General features: G+C 38.2%; 2 protein-coding genes across 2 annotated transcripts; one reads left to right on the top strand and one right to left on the bottom strand.

The window, feature by feature from the left end:
* The first annotated feature begins 1015 nt into the window (after positions 1 to 1015).
* agr2 (anterior gradient 2) lies at positions 1016 to 3406 on the top strand. The gene is made up of 8 exons (XM_081375993.1): positions 1016 to 1075; positions 1230 to 1356; positions 1663 to 1726; positions 2056 to 2108; positions 2195 to 2271; positions 2601 to 2664; positions 2970 to 3053; positions 3153 to 3406. The coding sequence occupies exons 2-8, from the start codon at positions 1239 to 1241 to the stop codon at positions 3200 to 3202; spliced, it is 510 nt and encodes a 169-aa protein (XP_081232119.1). The 5' UTR covers positions 1016 to 1075; positions 1230 to 1238; the 3' UTR covers positions 3203 to 3406.
* A 330-nt stretch (positions 3407 to 3736) lies between these two features.
* tspan13b (tetraspanin 13b) lies at positions 3737 to 15649 on the bottom strand. The gene is made up of 6 exons (XM_081375992.1): positions 15314 to 15649; positions 13600 to 13767; positions 11818 to 11898; positions 10326 to 10439; positions 9713 to 9823; positions 3737 to 4692 (listed from the first exon to the last, which is right to left on the bottom strand). Exons 1-6 carry the CDS (start codon positions 15374 to 15376, stop codon positions 4618 to 4620), a joined length of 612 nt encoding a protein of 203 aa, XP_081232118.1. The 5' UTR covers positions 15377 to 15649; the 3' UTR covers positions 3737 to 4617.
* Positions 15650 to 18976: the final 3327 nt, after the last annotated feature.

Raw genomic sequence — 18976 nt, 5'->3', positions numbered from 1 at the left:
CATTCAAGGTGTAGGCGACTTTATTCTTCAGTTGAACTGCAAAGAAGATTTTTAGCTGAAACTGTTTACCTTGGAGATTTGTATAATGCAAGTCAATAGACACTTTGAGAGTAAAAAAAGAATACCCATGGCTCCTGACAGTTTCAGCTAAAAATCGTCTTTACTGTTTAATTGAAGATTTTTTTTTTTTAGAAAACCTACATCTTGGATGGCCTTAAGGAGAGTAAATTAACAGCAAATTTAGATTTTTGGGTGAACTATCCCTTTAAAGACAAAAAAACGTCATTTTTAGCACAATAAAAGAAAAGAAAGAAAAGAAAAGAAAAATTGAAAATGAATGAAAATAAACTGAATATTTTAAAATAATAATAATAATAATCAAAGGTTACACAGAAAAAAAAGTTACACCAAAAGCCTTCCTCATAATCAGCCGTCTTAAGGACACGTCAGAATTCAAGAAACTTCCTTTTGAGCGCTTCATTAAACAAATGTTTGAGGGGTAGGATTTCACCGGCAAACTAGACTTTGCATAAAGACTATTAAATCCACACCCTATTATATTACAGATATCAGATTAATTCTAATGCACCAGTTATAATGTCCAAATGTTTCTACATACAAATAGTAGATTTCCTATACTGTTCAATGATAATTTGTATTAGTATAGTATTTGACAAAATGGGCCATTAAGATATTAATGCATAACATTGGTTTCTCATTCTAACACCACGTCATGCCTCAAATTACGAAACCCCGTTAATGTACCCCTCTGACGTCATGGATTAGAGCTCAGCCAATCCTGAGAAGCCCAATCATACTAGTCTTCGAAAGCTTATCACACTTAAATCTGCCGACCTATCCTTGGCCCCGAGCCAAATAAAAAAGTTAATGGAAAGTTGGCATGCAAAATGGGGTTGAACAGCATCAAGGCGCAGAATGGCATTCCAGAGCAGGAGAGGGGTGGGCGGAGCCTCAGGAGAGCAGGTGTATAAGTGTCGAACAGGTGAGAGAGGGTGGAAACAGAGGACCAGGAGTCTGAGCCGGAACACATACACAGCAGGGAACCTGAGAACAGGTGAGGACCCGTCATTAAAGGGACATTGTGCTCGTATATTTTCCAGAAGGCTTTGCTAAAGATCGCTTTCTAGCACGCAACTGCTGGGACGGTTGTTATAATCATGCTTTGTCATTTCCTAACAGTTATACATTGAAATGCTTTGTTCTTTCAGCTCGTGAAGATGCTTAAAGGATTACTATCAGTGCTCTTGGTCCTGGTGGCCTTGTCCTCTGCCATGGGGAAGCCTGAGAAGACCACTCCGAAGAAGGAGAAGAGGATTCCTCAGACTCTCTCCAGAGGTCAGCTTCATGAAAACATCTCGACACATTCTTTTCAGCAATTTTGCATAATGATGACTAAGCGGGTGTGCTGTCGTTATCTGTCATACTAGCAAAACTGAAGCTACATAATGAACTGTATACGCAGAAAGTAGTATAGGATCATTTTCATTGAAATATTCTAGTTCTGTATTGTGTGAAATACAACCACAGACCTCGCTTTGTGCAATATTGATACTACAGGTCTGGCCTGTAATAGCAGTCATCCACATTGGCTAAGTAGATTTTGGTTTTTATTATTCATATTGTGTATTGTTTTCTTTTCAGGATGGGGTGATCAGTTGATTTGGGCTCAGACGTACGAGGAAGCTCTGTTTTGGTCACGATCCAAGTGAGAAAAGCTTGTATTATATAGAATTATAGAGTACATGGTGTTCAATAATCAGTAATTTTGTGTGTATAGAAGATCTGCGTATGATTTTTTTGTTTTTGGTTACACTTTATTTTAAGTGTAGGCTAATTATACATTTAAGTACTGAGTAATATGAATTAAAACATGGGTTTGGGTTAGCTGCATGTAATTATGCATAATTGTTGTTACTGTAGAAAGTACATGCAATGTTTAACAAGGACACTGTAAAATAAAGTGTTACCTTTTTAAATTGATTTTATATGATCTTTTTAAATATTTTGTACAACTTGTATTATCTGTTTAATTAGGAACAAGCCCCTCATGGTCATCTTTCACCTGGAGGACTGTCCACACAGCCAGGGTGAGCTTGACTTTTATTTTGACATTTTCATTGACTGGTAGTTTAAAACTCATAGTTTGTTCTTCATGTTTGTATTTTTTAATTAGCTCTAAAGAAGGCCTTTGCTGAGGATAAAGACATCCAGAAGTTGGTCGATGAGGAATTCGTGATCTTGAATCTGGTGGTGAGTAAAATCACTAACACTTTACATTTGTTAACATTAGTTAACTAACTAACAATGAAAAATTAGTCTAAAGCATAATTAATCTTAATTAATGCTTATTTACTAATACATTATTAAAATCAAAAGTTGTATCTGTTAATATGCTATTTAATGGACCAGAGTTACTAACAAGGGAGGGTTGTATTTTTATTAACAACAGTTAACAAAAATTAATAAATCCTGTAACAAATGTATTGCTCATTGTTAATACATTAACAGCATTAAAGTGTCCTGGTCTATGTGTATTGTGAAAGTCTGTAAATTGAACTGGGATTCATGTTTTTTTACAGTATGAGACCACAGACAAGCACTTGTCTCCTGATGGACAGTATGTTCCCAGAATCCTCTTTGTTGGTGAGTTGATTTAATTATGACAGACAGATAAATGATGCTACACTGTAAAATTGTTTTTACTGCCTTACATTTTTAAGTATAATCGACTTGGCTATTTAAGTCATTTCAAGTTAAATTGACTTAAAAAAAATGAGTTGAATCTTGTAACGTTAGCTATAACTTACAAAAAAAGTTGAGAACTGCAACTTATTTTGATGAGTTAAAGCAATGTAAAAATATATAGTTTGCAATTACTCATTGGTCATGTCATTTTAACAGTGTACACATTAAGTCTGCAAATGATTCAAATCTCTCCTGTTTTTCAGATCCCTCCATGACCGTTCGGGCAGACATCACAGGCCGCTATTCCAACCGCATGTACGCCTATGAGCCGGCTGACATGAAACTCTGTAAGTCTGAAAGCAGTTTTAATGCCTAGATAAGTTATTACACATCATCATCATCATCATCATACTGACTGGGTCGCTTGTTTGGTTTTGTTTCCACAGTGTTAAGCAACATGCAAAGAGCCCTGAAGTTTTTGAAGACAGAGTTGTGAACACAAAAATCTAGTATTTTTGTCCGCCGAGAGGATATTACTTCCCTGAGGGCCACTATTATTCTGTCATTTGTTCACTGACGGCATGAACCGCACTGTAAAGCTCTGTACAAATTTGAAATACTTTCTTTGAATAGATTCTGTTACGGTTAACCGTCAGGCTTTCATTTCCATGTTTGCTTTTTTCAATAAATGAAGTTGTACAAAAAGTTGGTGCCAGTAGTAATTTGTGTACGCAGCGACGTTTGCACAGTTTATTCAAAGCAGAGGCTATGTGGTTTTCCAGCTAACGGAGCCTCCGGTTTGTATCCTGGTGGGAGGAGTCCGAGTAACTGCTGGCTCTGGAAGCGTGTTTTCCTGAGTCATATTGTTGCCTAGTTACTAGCTGAGTTCTTGGCCCGAGCGTGTCAGTTTCTGATTGGTTTAGGTTAAAGGAAGTTGCTCTCCTGAAATAATGTAAGGGGATTTCAGACAATAGAAGCATTAGGCATAACCCAACAATTAAGTTATACAAAAGACAAAATTGGCCAAAGTACAATTGTGTCCACAGAGTCTTTATTTTTTTTTTTCTGATTTCAAATGCTTGAGAGAGCAGTTCACAGAACCATTGGATATAGATGTACATTTCAATGAGGAATTCATGCAAGAAGCAAAAACAATACACGAAATCAAGTCAGTGAAACTAACACACACACACACACACACACACACACACACACACACACACACACACACACACACACACACACACACACACACACACACACACACACACACATAATGAAAAAGGGCAGATAAATATGTAATATGAAATCCGAGATCATCAAACAGTGCTCAAAAAAACATTCATCCATTAATCTTTTTAAGTAACTGAGTTCTTTAAATTTTTCACACTCATTATGAAGTCCAAATAATGCATCTAGCAAACTAACAGTTTCCGAGCAACTTTTACTGTCATCCATGCTAATTGTAAATGTGTGCATTTATTATCAGAAATCAATGTGGAATTGAAACATTCTGATATTGTCAATATTTATATATAAACAACATAAATAGTGTCATGCTCACACTGCACGTCTTGATCACAGCAGCTCATTTTCTGTTAATGTGTTTTACCACATAAGATAAAACTGTTAACATAAAATCAAATGGTCTTTGTTGTTTAGCCCATTAGTGTAAGTACTGCATACTAGTATTTGGTGTTCTGTTCTTTCGTAGAGAGGAATTCTTATAAGTACAGCCTCATGATGTACAGTACATTCACACTGTACTCTTGAAAAATCAAGCACATAATAATAAATAGCAGCAAGAACACGCAGGCTGGTCTCCTCTTCAGTAAAAGCAAACACACACACACTCTCTTTAACAGCTCCAATGAGAATTCCAGTGGTCAGACGACATAATCCGATTCAAATCTACAGGAAGGCGCTTGGATTCGCCCGTGGGTCCTTTTGGTTTCTGTACCTATATGTCAGCCAAACACCCAGAATCTGAAATAACCAGAATGATGGGAGGAAAAACAAACACATTGTAAATGTTCTGTTAAATGTACAGTAAAAAGCTGGCAGCTGTGGTTGCTAGAAATGTTCTGTAAAAAATACAGTGACAGTGTTCAGGTGTTATGGGATGGCATATTGATAACTGTATATTTTTTTTACTAGTATATTTCGTTAAAGGAATAGTTCAATAGTTGTTTCAAACCTGTATGAATTTCATTCTTCTGCTGAACACAAAATAAGATATTTTGAAGAATGTCTGTAACCAAACAGTTGATGTACCCTATGACCTCCATAGTAGGAAAAAAAAAAATACTATGGAAGTCAATGACATCAACTGTTTGGTTAATGACATTCTTCAAAATATCTTCTTTTGTGTTCAGCAGCAGAAAGAAATTCATACAGGTTTGAAACAACTTGAGGGTGAGTAAATGATGACAGAATTTTCATTTTTTAAGTGAATTATTCCTTTAAGTGACAAAATGTTAAAATACTACTTTATAAACTAAAATGTACTGATAACCACCATAATAATACAATCATATATCATTTTAACAATAATTTACTTTAAAAATACATCTTTTTTATTATATAGATTTTAAGTGCAAATTATTTAGTCATATTGTAATTCATTCATTCTTTTTCCTTCCGAAATCCATACATTTTAGGCAAGGTAAGGCAAGGCAAGTTTATTTATAAAACACATTTCATACACTATGGCAATTCAAAGTGCTTTACATAGAAATGAATTAAAATACCACACTATGGCAATTCAAAGTGCTTTGCATAGAAAATAAGCACAACATAAAAGCAAGGGAAATGAAAAGAGTTATAAAACGAATTAAAAGAGATAAATGATAAATTTAATTAGAGTAAAATTAATTAAAGTAGTAAAAAGATGATACATAGAACAAACTTCTCATCTGTCAAAATCTTATTTTGCTCTTACCCAATTCTCAGTTTAGAATCAAAAGGAAGAATACAGTGGTAGTCAGTCGGACATACAGTGGATACAGTTATAAAAATAATTAAAAGAGATAAACTGGTATCATATTTTGTACAGCTGCTTGTTATACTGTGAGATTATCCCATGTTTGATTGTACTGTGTCTGTGGTGATCTTTCGACACGCCTAAAAATCTATTTGAGAGTCTAGTCTATTTGAGTGACTTAGAGAGTCCACAGAGAGTGGAGTTCTGAGTACTCCACTCTCAGCTCTGTATCATTCTACCGCAGTGGTTCTCAATTCCAGTCCTCGGGACCCACTGCTCTGCACATTTTGTATGTCTCTCTTATCTGACACACTCAGTTCAGTTCATGGAGTCTCTCCTTATGAGCTGATGATCTGGTTCAGGTGTGATTAATAAGGGAGACATACAAAATGTGCAGAGCAGCGGGTCCCGAGGACTGGAACTGAGAACCACTGTTCTACCGCACACCACTATGGCTCGGGTCGAGTGGAAAGTTCTAACCTTCACTTCATTTTGGTTTTCGAAGTACGCTCCCTTGAATCCAGTGCATTGCCATGAGCAGACGCCCATGCGTATAGATGGTAGGCTCCTCAATCTGGGGCCTCCATTGAGGCAGGGTGGCGTATGTTGTACTCCCCTTGCATAAGGGGTGTTGCGTTTTTGCTGAGTACACTGCCATGGGCAATGTGGATAGGTACCAGGTTACTGTAGGCGCTGTGTAAACAGCTTATCTGCCAATGAAGGCTGCACTGTCAAGTCGTAGGCCTCAGCAGGCCTCCTTGACGGGCAGCCCCCAAAAGGGCTCTTTAGGCCAGCTTGCCTCAGGTGGTTGGCCTTAGTAGTTCGGGCAGTAGACTCACTGACGGGTAGAAGGCCTTAACAGGCCTCCTCGGAAGAGAGTCCCAATGTTGTGGGACATGCATTAAAGCTGCAAACCAGGTAGCCAGTCTCAAGAGGCTTCCTGTGGGTGGCCCTAATGTTTGAGTTGGTGTAGTATGGTTCCCAACGGTATTGTGTTCATAGCAGAATAGACTTGCTATCAGTTAGTAGGCCCTACCAGGCCTCCCTAAAAGCGTGTCCCCAGCAGTATGGGTAGATGGCTGACAACACCGGTGTGCCTCAGGCTGAGTAGGCCTCTCATGAGTTTTCGAGTGACGGGGTACACAGCCAGCAGATAGGGTGCTTGGCTGTTAAATTCACTGGCCAATCAGACAATTGGCTTCAGTGGGCCTCTGTGGAGGCGAGCCCCGATCATGATCAACCAAATGAGATTTGCCACTGTATGGTTGGCCGTTTAGACCTCCTAGAAGGCACACCCACCAACAGAGTGGGTAATTGTTGCCAGCTAGTAAGACCAATATTCGGAGGTTGACCTTATCAGGCCACCATGAAGCACAGTCCCCAAACTTATTGGTTCATGGCAGTCCGTTTCTTACCTAAGAAAACTTTCAGGTGGCCGGCCTTAACAGACCACTCCGAGACTGAGCCCCAGGACTGGGCAGCTGGCCTTAGCAGGCCACTCTGGGACTGACACCCGGAATTGGGGTTCATAGCAACCAGTTTTCTAGCTTGCCATCAGGTAGTAGGGCTCTCCAGGCCTCCCTGAAGGTGAATTCCCACATATGGGCAACTGGACAGCTAGCCTGACTGGCTATCAGGTAGTAGGCCTCACCAGGCCTCCCTGAAGGCGAGTTCCCAAGTATGGGCACTAGGTAGCATACCTACAGGTTATCAGGTAGTAGGCATCACCAGGCCTCCCTGTAAGTGGTTTCCCAGCGATACTGGGTTCTGGCAGCTAGCGGCTGCTTGCTATCAGTTCAGCTGGCCTTAGCAGGCAGCTAAACATGATTCTTCTTTAAGCATGATTAAAGTGTTTACTTTCTGCTACTGGTTCCCTCACAGAATCTCTTTTTTAGCCTACAGCCTGGTTTGCATACCAAGCAGGCCATGTGCTCCCCTCACTGAGGGTCACTATGAGTACTCTGCCTCCTGAGTCTGGTCAGATGGTTGTAGGCCTCTCATGAGGCCTCCCAGTCCTTAGGCCTTTTCAGGCCTCCTCAGTGCTTTGAAACACAAGCACTGGGTAGATCTGTGGATCGAGCAGAGAAACTCCCCTCGCTGGCAAGGGTTGTAAGCGCTATGCTGAGTCATGCTCTCCTGGATACCCCGCCTCTGAGATCCGGGCAGAATTGTTCACTGTCAGCTTCGCAGTCCCTTGGGTTAGATGCCTTATCTAAAGGCAAGTGTCCAGAGGCTCTGTCTTCGGACAGACAGGAAGTTGGCGAGACTGAAATGTCCAATGTAAGTGACACCAGCTTAGGCCTTCCTGGTGGCATTTCAGGTGAGTATGTTCCCCTGAATAGTGATTGGCTGGTGCTCCGAGTTCCCTAGCCACATTCCCTAGAAGGGACCCCTTCTAATTTGAAGCTGTGGTCCCAGGCCCTTGAGCAGACTCAGGTAGGCCTTTCATTCAACTAAGTTTATGGAGGTTTTCCTGTGAAGCATATAGCTTGGGCTATGACTGTAGAGAATGCTGTCACTGACAGCCCAGTGTGACCTGAGGGTGAGTGCTTCTGGCATTTCATTTTAATTTTACTGGTTCTGACAGTTGTCACTGCCAGTGAGCATGCACTCCCCTTAGCATGGTGGTGTTGGTATATCGATGACCAAAACTAGACATTTTCTTTACAATTTTTACAATCTGTATTTTCTGTAACAATTAGGGGATGAACGTCTTCAGATTGTTTAAGTCAACATTTATGTGATTAAAGTCTGATGCTGATGATGTCATTAATGAACAAATAAGCCTGAACCTCGAGCTGAGAATCGAACGCGGGTTGCCTTGTGCACAGCTATAGCATGACGACACAGCGCTGCCCACAAGACTATTGCTCCAACATAAAAGCTTATTTGTATCAGTACTTTTGTCTTTGGGTCGTTATATTTCTCACAGATTTCTGCTCGTTCTAAATCGGATACAGATAATGTAGCACAGGAAAGATTACATTTATATGAATGCATTAGTGAGAGAGAGATTGCGTGTGAATTAATTCTACCTGGCAGAATCTCTCTACTAATAGTGAAGATGTAAGTTTAGTTACTAAGAAATATATGCTAGAACTTTTCAATTTTATTGCTAAATCACAGAAGTGTTGACAGCTACTAAATGTCTTTGTGAACGGGATCTGCACGTGATGTGCGAGCTACTGTCAGTATGTCTGTTACAGTGCAGCAGCGCATTAGTTTAGAACGGCGATTACCTTACGTTTACAATAAGCTGTTCAAAACGTGCATTCTCCCTATCAATTCTGAGCATCCACATGGTATAATCAAACATATCTTGTGGAGCGCTATCGGAGTATGCATTTATTTGTCATTTTAACTGTTGGAAACGTAGCGCAAGAGTGGACTTCAAATATTTCTTATCTTGTTGCGCCCTCTATAGGCTATTTTTTTAAGTCTTAATTTTGTTTTTGGGGTCTACTATACAATTAGAATTTTTTTTAAAAAACATTATTTTTATATTGTTGTAGCAGCTCCCCTCACAGTCTGTCTGTAACTCTCTGATTAGTTCCCGTCTCTATATGAAGCCCCTCCTTCAGAAAAGTTAGGGTGCTCTGATGGGTCGTTTGTGTTGTGATTGGTCAACCACTTCGAGCGTATTTTGGAAATGTCACGGACCTTACCATAACTGCTAGTTTCAATACACTTCCAATGCAACTCAACCCTTAATTTTGCGCATGTCTTGGGTGGGATTAATTTAAATGAGGAATATTGTGATGTAAACGCTCCCTGTAGAAAAGAGTTTCTTCCCCCAAGACTAAAATCGTGGCGTTTCAGAGAGTTCAGTAACAGCTTCCTGATATAGAGAATAACTCCCTTTGGAGTGGACTTCGTGCTTTGTAGCTTTGCAGACCCTTTTCATGCTTAAACAGCAACATTACACACTAAAGCTCAAGAAACACCAGAAAACATTCTGGTTGTCAAATTCAGTGAAGAATTTCAAAGAAGATATCAAAGCAGAAGTTAGTTTAGCAGGCTGACCTCAGTGAAGCTGAAGAAGAGACCGATCCCTCCGACGAAGCGCAGCACCTCGCCGGCGTGCTCCTGGATCTTTGCTGCACATGTGGTACAAGTGCTGTAATGGAAGCAGGGCTGCGCAGAAGCAGAACAGACATTGACAAGAGCAGTGAGTTATTTATAACACTTTATTTTGATGGTCCCTTTTGAACATTCTGTTTGACTATGAGTAACTTTGCAACGCCTGTCAACTAACTCTCAAAGGAGTATTAGTAGACTGCCTGCTTAATATCTGCTAACTCTTTATTGTGATGCTCCCCCAAAATATATTCTACTGACTAACTTTGCAAGTACATGTTAACTTATTCTAACCCTAAACCAACCAGTCTACTAATACTCTACTAACACTCTAATAAGAGTTAGTAGACATATAGGTTTAACATCACTTCTAGTCAAAAAAAAGAGTTATTAAAATAGAACAAATAATGTAACTGCTTAACTTATGCTATCATAATAAGCATGCAAATAATTAACAGTCATTATCATCCACACAGGTGCCATTCATATAGTTCAGCACAAGCAATTCTTCAAGAACATAACAAAACAACAATGAAGAGTGTGTATCAGAGGAAATTACTGCGGCACAGCTTCCATTGATGTCCATGTGAGAGAAACCGCAGCAGTTCAGACTCTTCTCCACGTCCCTCTGAGTGGTCAGAGAGTTATTCCAGCCCACCTCCAGAAGGTGATTCTACACACAGGTATGAAACACAACAACTTATGAGAAAACACAAAATCGAACAAACAACAATAATAAATAAACAAATAAAAAGACAACCATTTACATGCATCAAAGTTTAGGGTTGGGGTTCATTTTAGTCATTTTAGTTTTAGTTCATTTTAGACCCAATATTTGGAGCACCAAATGTTTTTTTAAAGGAACACTCCACCGTTTTTTGAAATAGGGATTATTCACCTTCTTTCCTACATTTAGATAGGTGGGCAAATGCATTTTTGTCTCAGTGCATGCATTGTTTTAGTTTGGCAGGGTTGTCGCTAGCTTAGCTTAGCATAATGAATGGAATCATTGTTGCCAGCTAGCTTGTCCTAAGTAAAAGTAATATATATATAAAAAAAAACCCCACCTAATTACTTCTTGTGGCCTGCGTATTCACAATAAGTACAAATAGCGATGCAGATTAACAGATTAACGATTTTCTATGCAGATATTGACTTGGGACTATATTAGGGGGAAGCACAGGCAGAGATATCACGCCCAAGTAGCAGTGCTTCGCCTGTGCTTCCCCCTAATATAGTCCTTAATATAAAAGTCAATATCTGCCTAGGAAATCGCCTAGTGTTAATCTGCATAGCTATTTGTACTCATTGTGAATACGCAGGCCACAAGAAGTAATTAGGTGGGTTTTTTTATTTTTTATATTACTTTTACTCAGGACATGCTAGCTGGCAACAAAGGATTCCATTCATTATGCTAAACTAAGCTAGCACCGACCCTGTCAAACTAAAACAATGCATGCACTGAGACAAAAATGCATTTGCCCACCAATCTAAATGTAGGAAAGAAGATGAATAAGCCCTATTTCAAAAAACGGTGGAGTGTTCCTTTAAAGAAGTCTCTTATGCTCACCAATGTTGCATTTATTTGATCAAAAACACAGTAAAAACACTAATATTGTGAAATATTGACTATTTCAACTATTAACTGTTTTCTATTTAAATATGTTTGAAAAGGTAATTTATTCCAGCAATGGCAAAGCTGAATTTTACTCCAGTCTTCAGTGTCACATGATCCTTCCGAAATCATTCTAATTTGCTGATTTTCTGCTCAAGAAACATTTATTATTATTATCATCCAGGTTGAAAACATTTCAGGATTCTTTGATGAATACAAAGTTCAAAAGAACAGAATTTATTTGAAATAGACATCTTTTGTAACATTATAAAAGCATTTATTTAGTTTAATTTATTCAATTGAATGCATGCTTGCGGATTTTTTTAAATTCTTTCAAAATGATTTATATTTGTAGCACATTTCAAAAGACTACAAACCACCAAAGTGGATTTATGCAAGTGTATACAGTATACTGAAGTACAGTGATCAGTCTTACCTGCTGGTCCTCATTAATAGCCAGACACGCACTAGACACTGAAAACTGAACTACAAACACCAGGAAGAGGACAATCATGTACTATTCAACAAATTAAGGATTAAAACACAGAATACAATTCAGAAATATTCAGAGTAAAATCACTGAAGAATACACACACATATACACACATACATACAAAAAAACAAAAAAAACAAAGATTCAACAAGACATAATATAAATCAAGGCACATATAGTAGTTGGAATCCAATAATAAATGGCAATTACATATAAAATTGTATCACACTGTAAGTTATGCTTAAAAAAAAACATGATTATTTTATGTTTTATTGAGTAAGAAAGAAATTTTATACTAAAATAGTTTCCCATTGTTACAAGCGAGGCTCCCGCACCGCCTACTTCACACCACCAGAGAGAGCCATCACCTGAATATTGACTTTCTCATTTGGACTTCATTTCATTTCCTATATTCCTCATTCCTGGGACTGATTGCACTCTCACCTGCATTTCATCACACACACACACACACACACACACACACACACGCGCTACTTAAGCAGATCACACCCGCACATACTTTGCAAAGTCTTGATTTGCCTCTGTGATCTTTTCTGAGCGTTTATAATTGTGGATTGTTATACCCTTGCTTGATTCTTTGCCGCCTTCCCTGGACTCTGCAGGCCTACGTTTGCTGCCTGTCCGGACTACTGCCTGTTTCTGTTTACGCTATCGTCTTTGCTGTAGATTGCACCTTTACTGCATAACTCTGGTTTTCAATAAAACTGCAAATGGATCCTAATCCTGTAGACCCCTCATTACACCCATATCCATTACCAGACTGGAATAATCATGCAATCATTCCTCCTTGAGTATCAGAGTGTAATACAAGCTTCCTATAAACATTTTTAGTAATGACCCAAATTCATCTCAGGATTACTTCATTTAATTTAGTTTAAGAGACCTTTTTACATAAGTAGTGATGTGCACTCTCATTTGTCATGTTAACGGCACCACTCTATGGAAACAGAGTGAAATACATTACATGAGCAGATCATCACCCTGTCTCATTTCCAAGAGCAATGAAGACAAACACAGAGCACATCATGTAATGAAAGACAAATACCTGACACACATTAGAGTTTGTTTGCATGAGGCCATTGAAAATATGTATACGAACATTAATAAACGGTTTGATCCAATTAGAAAAAAGCATTTCAACCAATTAATATAAATAACTAGCTATTTTAGTTTCAGTTAATTATGACTTTTTGACTGATTACATAGGGTGGTCCCAGTGGTGTTCAGTTTACATAAGGATCTTACAACATGCACCAAGAAAATTAATACAAACATTGGCCGCTTCCGATATCGCATACTATATAGTAGGCGAAAAACAGTATATGACAAAAGAAGCATCTCCGAATTCACAGTACTCATGAAAGAGTAGGCAAAAAGTATGTGCATACAATGGACACTTTACTATCCCATGAGGCCACGGCCCACGGGAGAGGATCTGTGAATGGCGGTGAAGCGACGCAACCAACGCTGGTAGGTCGCATGATACTGACAACATGGTGAATGTAGTGCACCCGGATTCATACTAAATAGAACACAATTTCAGATGCAGCCACAAACTTTCAGCTAATTCCAGCCCACTAATATAATTATTGCACAGTACAGTTAAAATTATTTATTCATTCTGCTTGACATACATACCAATGTCAAAACACTGCACTACAACTGCTGTGTTCACTGTCTATTTATGATCACAGTAAAGGATACAAAGAACAGCAGAACCTGGTGGTGCTTCATGGCACCAATAAGTCCAGCAAGGGCAACAAAGAAGAGGAAGACCCCCACTCCAATGATGCCACCCACCACCTGGAAGCTCGACACCAGCCCAAAACACTTCCCCCAGGCAGCGATGCCAATCATCAGCAAGCTCACCATCTGAAGTCAGGGAGGAACAGTGGTGTTATTGTAAAATTGTAAATGTAAAATAAAACTACATAAACTTTCATTGAATTGCTTTCATTAACTGAAATAAATCTGAAATAAAATATTAGATGAAAAACTTTTACAAAAATGAAATGAAATTACAAGTGTTGCCTAATGGAAGTAACTAGAGATATTTAAACTGAAATAAATATAAAGCTAAAAAGAAGTGTTAAAATACAAAAACTAACACAAATGTCCTAAACACATACAAATACTAAATCAAAATGAAAATGAAACCATAAAAGTCAAAATATTAATAAAAACGATTTGTATATAAAAAAATAATAATACTAAAATAACTGGTGAGGAAGCCAAGAGAATGTAAGAAATCATTAATGAGGGAAAAAGGAATAAAGACAAGACACTTCAACATAACTATTGAGTAATCATCATCGTTATTATTTTTTATATTATATTTCGATTCTCAATATTCAATATAACATTTTCCCACTTCAGTGTCAAATAAGCTAAAAGGAGAGTTCATGCTGCATTCACGCCATAATTTACAGATCTACACGTGACGCTGTATTCGGAGCTGTCCCCGGATTCGGACTTATAAGTTATTATTATTATTAATATACGTTTAAATTCTATTGCACTAATAACTCCAAAATAAATCTGCAGTGGTCGCGTCACTAGCGTGGTACAGCGGTCACGTGGTACAAGTCGTAGCTCCCAGAAAATCAGTCACGTGAATGTTTTTTACAGGTCAGAATAGTTACGGTAATTACACGATATGGCGTGATCCATGTTCATTCAAATGTTTTTATTTTATTTTTTACATAGGCCTAAATGGCGATTCTTAAACAATTCCCAAAATCCTAAAAGCTATTGCATTGTGTATTGCACACAGTAAGCAAATGTTTTTTTTTTTTTTTCAAAAAGGTTCAGTTTCATTTGAGATATGTCAGTGATGATTCAAGGGAGTAAAAGGCAGGCAAATGGCGAGAAAGACCCAACAGCTGTGATGTCACTTGAGAATAAAACAGTCACATCATAACACAAAATGTCAAAAGGCTATTCATTCCTCAAAAGCACAAATGATTCTTTAGAGGTTAGTCCATGTGACAATGAGAAATTACCCCTGATCTCTATATATATAACAAGTGAATGATCACAGCTGATTATAATGTTTTCTTAGTTTCTACTTCAATGAAGATAAGAACTTAGTCAGCACCACAATATCAGCTCGAGACTAATGAAGCAGGATAAGTAGAACAAAAGCAGGATGTGACTTTGCCAAAAACAGACGAGTTGCGAGGAAACCGTGATGTTATTCTACAGGCTGTGCGTGAAACCAGAACCGCTCATCGGCCTCATTCCACACAAAGAATCTCTCTAAATAATTCACATGAGCCCTGAGACGCCGAGAACTGTAATACAGCCGCACAGAAACACCTATTGTATGAGCATTTATAAAACACATGTGCAAATGTTAGGATAAAGGCCGATAAAGATGTTCCATATGGTTGCTTCCCTTCATGCATTGGTTACTCACAACATAGAGGATGTTGAGCGCGCACAGGGAATTCTTGGAGCAGGTGAATCCAGCGCAACCCATCTTGAATGTTTTTTTTTCCGGACAAAAGCTTTCACCTGTATAAATTTCCGTCTCTGGAAATTTCAGTTACATGACAAGCAAATCGAACAATTTAAGAGAAGAAATTGTAGTTGAGCAAGGAGAAAATACGCGTGTGGTTCAGACCAATTCACAGTGAACGCTGATGCGTGAGAGGTTGCCAGATCCCAACAAATAAAATCCATCCTTTTTTTAGGATGATGGAGGGCTGCTCTGGGGTGCGTTTCCCAAAAGCATCGTTAGCCAACTATGGTCGCAAGTTCCACTGTAATGACAGAACTTACGACCATAGTTTGCTTTAGGAAACACACCCCAGAGCTGATTTTAAGTCTATTGGATTTTGGACTGCAAATGTAGCCTAATAATAATAATAATAATAATAATAATAATAATAATAATAATAATAATAATAATAATGTTATTAACACTACCACTGCAATAACACACACACACACACACACACACACACACACACACACACACACACACACACACACACACACACACACACACACACACACACACACACACACACACACACACACACACACACACACACCTCAATAGGACCCTCTGGCATGCCTCATTATAATAATTACAGATGCAAATTTATTCTCTCAATCTATAAAAACAATAACTTAGGCTACTAATGAGTCAGATACAATAACAAGTAGTATGAATTTGTATTGTAAAAAAATATTTATATAGGCCTACACAACATTTCAATGAGGGCTTTACTCCAAAATGGCAACCATTTAAGGAGGCGGAACTGGCCGTCTGCGGTAAAATTGATTGGTCAGTTTTTTTTCTGAATAATGATTGCACAGACTGTGGTTTTCACGTATTCCCGCCTCCCCTTAGTAACAGTTGCGATGAGAAGCATTTATTCTCCAAGACAACAATAATGGATAAGAAGTGTTAGATGGAGACATAGCCTAGGCTACATTATTGTCATTATAGTTATTGCTTTTGTCAAAAGCTGTGTATTTTTGTGATGTAGGCCTATATAACTAGTATATCCTACTGCAGTTTAATGATTAAAGTGGCCAACAAACAGCCTATGATATTTCAGTACACACACACAAATACACACAAACCTGCACGTCACAGACAACTTTCAGCATTTTTAGATTGTATATACCCCTCATTGCAAATCAGGTTTATTGGCAAAATTTACAGACTTTCAGATGCTTACAATGAACAAATCAAACAAATGATGTTTTATTAACAAAGTTCGGGAGGAGCACGTTCAAATAATCCATCATCAGCAATGCCACGTCTATCCTATCAGCATGAGAGGAAGACTATATATATATATATACAGAGTCGACTCACCAACATTCCTTGACATTTTTCAGCATCCCTCAAACACCCCGACTCCTCACTCTTGGTTTGTTTCTAGCACAGCCAGGAATACAGTGGGGGAGTGCTCTGGGTTCGGGCCAAATACCAAGCTCGGAACCCTCTCCTTGGACAGCATGCCAAATACACATACCATTTATTCTGACTTATTTGTAAGTGTGAGATAGTGAAAAGTAATTGAAATAGCTCAACATGTTTCTAGTGGTTTCCCCAAACTCAAATGCAACTTTAATGACTTAGTCTCAAAATCATTCAACCTCTTCATGGCAAGCATCTTTATTTAGTATTCATTAGAACATCTTTATGCTGTTATGACCTGAGGAAAATGAGATGTATAACCAGACACTAGCTTCTGGCAGCATTTCTGAGGAATCTTAGCCCATTCCTCATGAGCAATGGCCTCCAATTCAGTAATATTCTTGGGTTTGCGTGCTGCAACTGCCTTCTTCAAGTCCCACCAGATATTTTCTATGGGGTTAAAATCAGGTGACTCTGATTGCCAGTGTAGAATCTTCTGACTTCTTCTGCAACCAAGGTTTGGTGGAATTTGAGGTATGCTTGGGAAGGGATCATTGTCCTGTTGGAAGGTCCAATGACGCCCAAGATTCAGCTTCCTCAATGACGGCATGGCGTTTTCTCCTAGGATTTCCTAATATACAAAAATTCATCCATCTGGCCTTCCACACGCTGCAGGTTTCCAGTGCCAGAGGATGCAAAGCAGCCGGGGACTAGCCTCAGTGCTTGTGGCCACCAGGTCTTGCTGCAGGTCTTTTGCAGTCACTCAAGGGTTTTTCTGAACCTGCCTTCTCAGAAATCTGTTTGCAACCGTTGATAGCTTCCTTTTTTCTGCCCCGTCCAGGTAGTGTAACCGCTGTTCCTTTAACTTTGAACCTGCAAACTATGCTTCCAACAGTGTCTAGGAACATTTAGTGCCTTCGCTATCTTTTGTATCCTGTTCCTTGTTTGTTAAGGGCGACGATATCTTCTCTTAACTTTATGGACCATTCTTTTGACTTAGCCATATTTCTAACATGCAGTTAAATGTGTGACACTCAACAAACCTAGCCAGATAAGATATTTCATGTGTTCTAGCTCAAGCACACTTGGTGCAACTAATGAAGCCCTTGTTTAATTGCATCAGGTGTGCTTGAGAAAACACCTGTTTTGCAGATTTGTGCTGTTGTGAGGGATTCTATTGAGGGGGTTGAATAATTTTGAGACTGCATAAGTCATTAAAAGTTGCATTTTCAGATGAATTTGGTGACACCACTTGGGGACACCACATTTGTTGTGTTGAGAGCTATCCATTACTTTATTTAAACAAAAAAAAAAATAAAAGGTAAGATTCTTGTCTGAATAATATGCAAATGTGATTTTACTGTGTTTTACTGTTTACCACATATCTAAAAAATATATTTAAAATGTTTCTAGATGTTATATAGATATACATATATAGATATATTAGATATATTATATAGATGTTTACAGATGTATAATGTTTATTATACATGTTTATACTTTTTAGAATAATTAAATGATCCTAATTTAACCCTTTCATGCATAGTGGTCACTACAGTGGACAGCTATTAAAAAAGCATTTTCTTGAATTTGCACATGTTTTGATTGCATAGTTGCACATCAACCTCTTCAGTGGACCCTGGTGCATCATCCTATACATTGCAACCAAGTGGCAAGCCGTTGTGTTTCGATTTTTTTTCCCCTCCAAAGCAAGATGGCTTATGGTCAGTCAGAAATGCCAAGTTGCTCCGGAATATCCACCCATTCCTTCTATCCTAGGAGACTCTTGTAGGTAAAAAAAATATTGAAGCATCAAGCAATATCTAATGAGTCATATCACAGTTAAATTTTCCAATTTTTGATTTTAGATTGGGAGAAAACTCTGATTAATCATCTGTCCACTATAGTGGACCTCATGCATCAATAGCTATATTTCAGCTACAATTCATACTTATACTGTGAATATTGTTTTTGAAAATGCTTAATCTGCAGTGACTTTTTTTACTGTAAATAAATGTATTTGTATTATTAGAATGTAATTTTCATTGACAGCAAAAAAAGTTATGTGATTACATAATGTATGTGACTTGTAATGCATTACTTGTTAGATCAAAAAGTAATCTGATTTCGTAATGCACGTTATTGTAATGCGTTTCTTTACTCGTAACATCAAAAAGTAATCTGATTACATAATGCATGTTA

The sequence above is a fragment of the Scardinius erythrophthalmus genome (assembly GCF_964197995.2).
Source record: "Scardinius erythrophthalmus genome assembly, chromosome: 10".
In the NCBI taxonomy this organism is placed as follows: Eukaryota; Metazoa; Chordata; class Actinopteri; order Cypriniformes; family Leuciscidae; genus Scardinius; species Scardinius erythrophthalmus.
The sequence above is the reverse complement of the archived record's forward strand: the minus strand, read 5'-3'. Positions and strand labels throughout refer to the sequence as shown.

Coding starts and splice junctions, on each gene's coding strand:
- tspan13b (XM_081375992.1), bottom strand. CDS start 15,376: ATGGGTTGCGCTGGATTCACCTGCTCCAAGAATTCCCTGTGCGCGCTC. Junction 13,768..15,313: donor CGCTCAACATCCTCTATGTT/GTGAGTAACCAA, acceptor CCCTGACTTCAG/ATGGTGAGCTTGCTGATGAT. Junction 4,693..9,712: donor TCTTCTTCAGCTTCACTGAG/GTCAGCCTGCTA, acceptor TGGTTATTTCAG/ATTCTGGGTGTTTGGCTGAC.
- agr2 (XM_081375993.1), top strand. CDS start 1,239: ATGCTTAAAGGATTACTATCAGTGCTCTTGGTCCTGGTGGCCTTGTCC. Junction 2,109..2,194: donor GGACTGTCCACACAGCCAGG/GTGAGCTTGACT, acceptor TTTTTTAATTAG/CTCTAAAGAAGGCCTTTGCT. Junction 3,054..3,152: donor GCCGGCTGACATGAAACTCT/GTAAGTCTGAAA, acceptor TTGTTTCCACAG/TGTTAAGCAACATGCAAAGA.